Source organism: Antechinus flavipes, chromosome 5 (genome assembly GCF_016432865.1).
Source record: "Antechinus flavipes isolate AdamAnt ecotype Samford, QLD, Australia chromosome 5, AdamAnt_v2, whole genome shotgun sequence".
In the NCBI taxonomy this organism is placed as follows: Eukaryota; Metazoa; Chordata; class Mammalia; order Dasyuromorphia; family Dasyuridae; genus Antechinus; species Antechinus flavipes.
Genome location: NC_067402.1, coordinates 219,839,612 through 219,842,844, shown reverse-complemented (window position 1 = coordinate 219,842,844; position 3,233 = coordinate 219,839,612). Strand labels below are relative to the sequence as shown.

Below are 3,233 nucleotides of genomic sequence, written 5' to 3'. Positions count from 1 at the left end.
GCACAGAGAGGGACTCTTATCATATAGAACTGTTCTCTAGCAAAGCTTCTTCAGGTAACTAAAAGTACCTACTAAGGTGGAATCTTGCTACTCCCACTATCTAAATCATTCTTATCTGCTTGTTCTCCAGTTTATCAATATCCATCTACAAATAAGCTACATGGAAATGTTGGCTTGGGGAATTCTTGAAAAGGACTTTCAAGATAAAGTGTCTTCACCCAAAAACAGAGTTTATGGGGAGCATGATCAGAAAGATACATGTTCATGTACTGATTTCATTGACACTCCTAGCCTGAATCTTACCTCTTCTATCCTCAGCACTCATTTCTCTTTTATTCAATTTCAGATCCAGTCAAGGTCACAATGAAAAACCTCACCACATTAACTGAATTCATCCTGTTGGGTTTGACAGATGTTCCTGAATTTCAGGTTGTACTTTTCCTCTTTCTCTTTTTCACCTACCTGTTTAGCATTATTGGCAACTTGACCATCATCATCCTCACACTGTTGGATTCCCATCTCCAGACCCCTATGTATTTTTTCCTTCGGAATTTTTCCATCTTAGAAATTTTCTTCACATCTGTTTTTACTCCCAGACTGCTATTCAGTATCTCAACAGGAAACAAAACCATCAGTTTTATTGGCTGCTTTCTTCAGTACTTTTTTGCCATATTTCTGGGGGCCACTGAGTTTTACCTCCTTGCTGCTATGTCCTATGACCGGTATGTTGCCATCTGCAAGCCTCTACATTACACAACCATCATGAGCAGCAAAGTCTGCATCCTGTTAATTCTCTGTACTTGGCTGGCTGGCTTATTCATTTCTGGTTTAGCAATTTTCATGGCAGGTCAGCTGAATTTCTGTTCACTCAATACCATGGATCATTATTACTGTGACACTGCTCCACTTTTGAAGCTTTCCTGTTCAGACACGGGAGTGACAGAGCTAGTGGATACTCTCTTAGCTTCATTAACACTTCTGGTCACACTAGGGCTAGTCCTTGTTTCCTATACAAACATCATCCAAACAATTCTTAGATTTCCTTCTGCTCAACAAAGGAAAAAGGCCTTTTCTACTTGTTCCTCCCACATGATTGTCATCTCTCTCTCTTATGGCAGCTGCATGTTTATGTATATTAATCTCTCAGCAAAAGATGTCAGCTTCCATAAGGGTGTAGGTATCCTCCAAACCTCAGTTGCTCCCCTGCTAAATCCCTTCATTTATACCCTAAGGAACAAACAAGTGATTCAAGCCTTTAAGGACTTAGTCCAAAAGATCACAAATCATTGATGAATTGTAGAATTCAAGCCTGGATGGAAACTAAAGATGAAAAGAGCGGATGAATTTAGTTTAAATCAATTCAGTAAACATTAATTTTTTTTCTACTATATAAAATGCTATGCCAGACATTGAGGACAAAAATAAAAAGGAATATATCCTTGTCCCTGGGATACTTATATTCTACTGCAGGAATAGAATACATATACAGATAAGTAAATATAAAGCAATTTCAAAGGGGAGAGAGTATTATGTTTGTGGGAGGAGGGAAGAGTCAGTAAAAGTTTTATTTAGGAAGAGTCAATTAAGCTGAACTTAGAAGGATGCCAGAGATTCTAAGAGGCAAGAGTCCAGATATGGTAAATTAGTCTTTCAAGCACAAAGTGTGGAGCTGGAATGTCTTATATAGGAAACAACTAGCAGAACATTCTGATGGAAAATAGAAAATCATATCAAATATAAGTTGAAATGGAGGATTTTTAAAACTAGATTGAAGATTTTTGAATTATATATTCTAGAGACAATAAGTAACTACTGAAAAAATTTGAGATGACTAAAAAAGTGGTATAAATAGATCAAATGTGATTAATGTTTTTATTTAGCCTAGGGGAAAGACAACTTGGAAGGAAACAGGAAGACTGCCTTCCAATATTTTAATGGTTAATATAGGGAAGATACCATATAAATTTGACATCCCTTCTCTTAAGAATCTTTTCCTACCCAGTTCACTTACTGCCTACTGTATGTTACACTATTGCTCTTTGAGTGACTTGGAACTTATCAATTGTAAAATGTAATCAACTTGGGAGCAATAGGGAATCACTGAAAAAATATTGATCTGGGGGCAGCTAGGTGGCACAGTGGATAGCACCAGCCCTGAAATCAGGAGGACCTGAGTTCAAATATGGTCTCAGACACTTAACACTTCCTAGCTGTGTGACCCTGGGCAAATCACTTAACCCAATTGCCTTAGGGGGAAAAATTGGTCTTAAAAAGATGGACCTCTCTTTCTGGGAAACATTTGAAATCATCAGAAATACTACATAATTTGTAACCCAATTATAGTTCAACAAACCATCTTTTATCCAATTCTTGTTCCAGGTCACTATCCATTTGCAAAGTTTGTCCAAGACATATGTGCTAATATTCCAGTTCTATGGGCTGTCTAAAATACTGTGAATCAAGAGTGGACAATAAGTATTGGGCATCTTCTTAGATGAAACTGCATAAACAAAATGCATTAAAAAGAGATAGACTAGTCATGAAAGACAACTCTAGTGTATTTCATGCATAACCACTGAATATCAAGGGATCCAAAAGAAAGCCCTCAGCTTGGGTCTTCCTGAATTGGAATTATATGACACAAATATGAGTAACACTGGATAAGAAGGAGTAAATGTGTTACAATTAGCACTGTTAAAAAGAGTATTCCCTTCATGAGACTACACATATCCCTCAAAGTCATCCTATATGGAAATATAGTGAAAATTTGGGCCTCACTCTTCCATCTCCCCTTCAAAGTTCTCTCCTTAAGGGATGGTGGTAACTTTCTCCAATGTCATCTGCACTAGCCCTCATTTTTGTGTATTTCCCCACTATTAGCTGTCAGTCACTGGCATCCCAGTTCCATTTAACCAATAAACAGCAATTAACTTTTATAAAGAAACTTTTAGTTTTTTTTTTTTTAATATAGCAAAAACAGAAGAACAAACATTTCCTGCCAACACCTTAGGAAGGCCCATTCTCCTTTCCACTCACATTATCAAAACCTTAGGTAAAAGTCTCATTATCTTTTGTCCCTCCTTCTCAGTTTCCTTAATGAATTTCCTACTTGCAGTCTCCTCTCTGTAATATATCCTTCACGTATCAGCAGAATAATTTTCTTGATGCATAGTTCTGACTCATTACTCTGTGGCTCAAAAACAATCAAATACCTTCCCATTGTTTGACAAATA

General features: G+C 37.0%; 1 protein-coding gene across 1 annotated transcript; it reads left to right on the top strand.

Moving 5' to 3' along the window:
• Positions 1 to 363: 363 nt before the first annotated feature.
• Positions 364 to 1,290, top strand: LOC127538859 (olfactory receptor 2AP1-like). Its single transcript, XM_051962648.1, has one exon. It carries the CDS (start codon positions 364 to 366, stop codon positions 1,288 to 1,290), a length of 927 nt encoding a protein of 308 aa, XP_051818608.1.
• The last annotated feature ends 1,943 nt before the right edge of the window (positions 1,291 to 3,233 follow it).

Bases quoted from the DNA above. Each gene is read 5' to 3' on its own strand.
- LOC127538859 (XM_051962648.1), top strand. From the start codon at position 364: ATGAAAAACCTCACCACATTAACTGAATTCATCCTGTTGGGTTTGACA.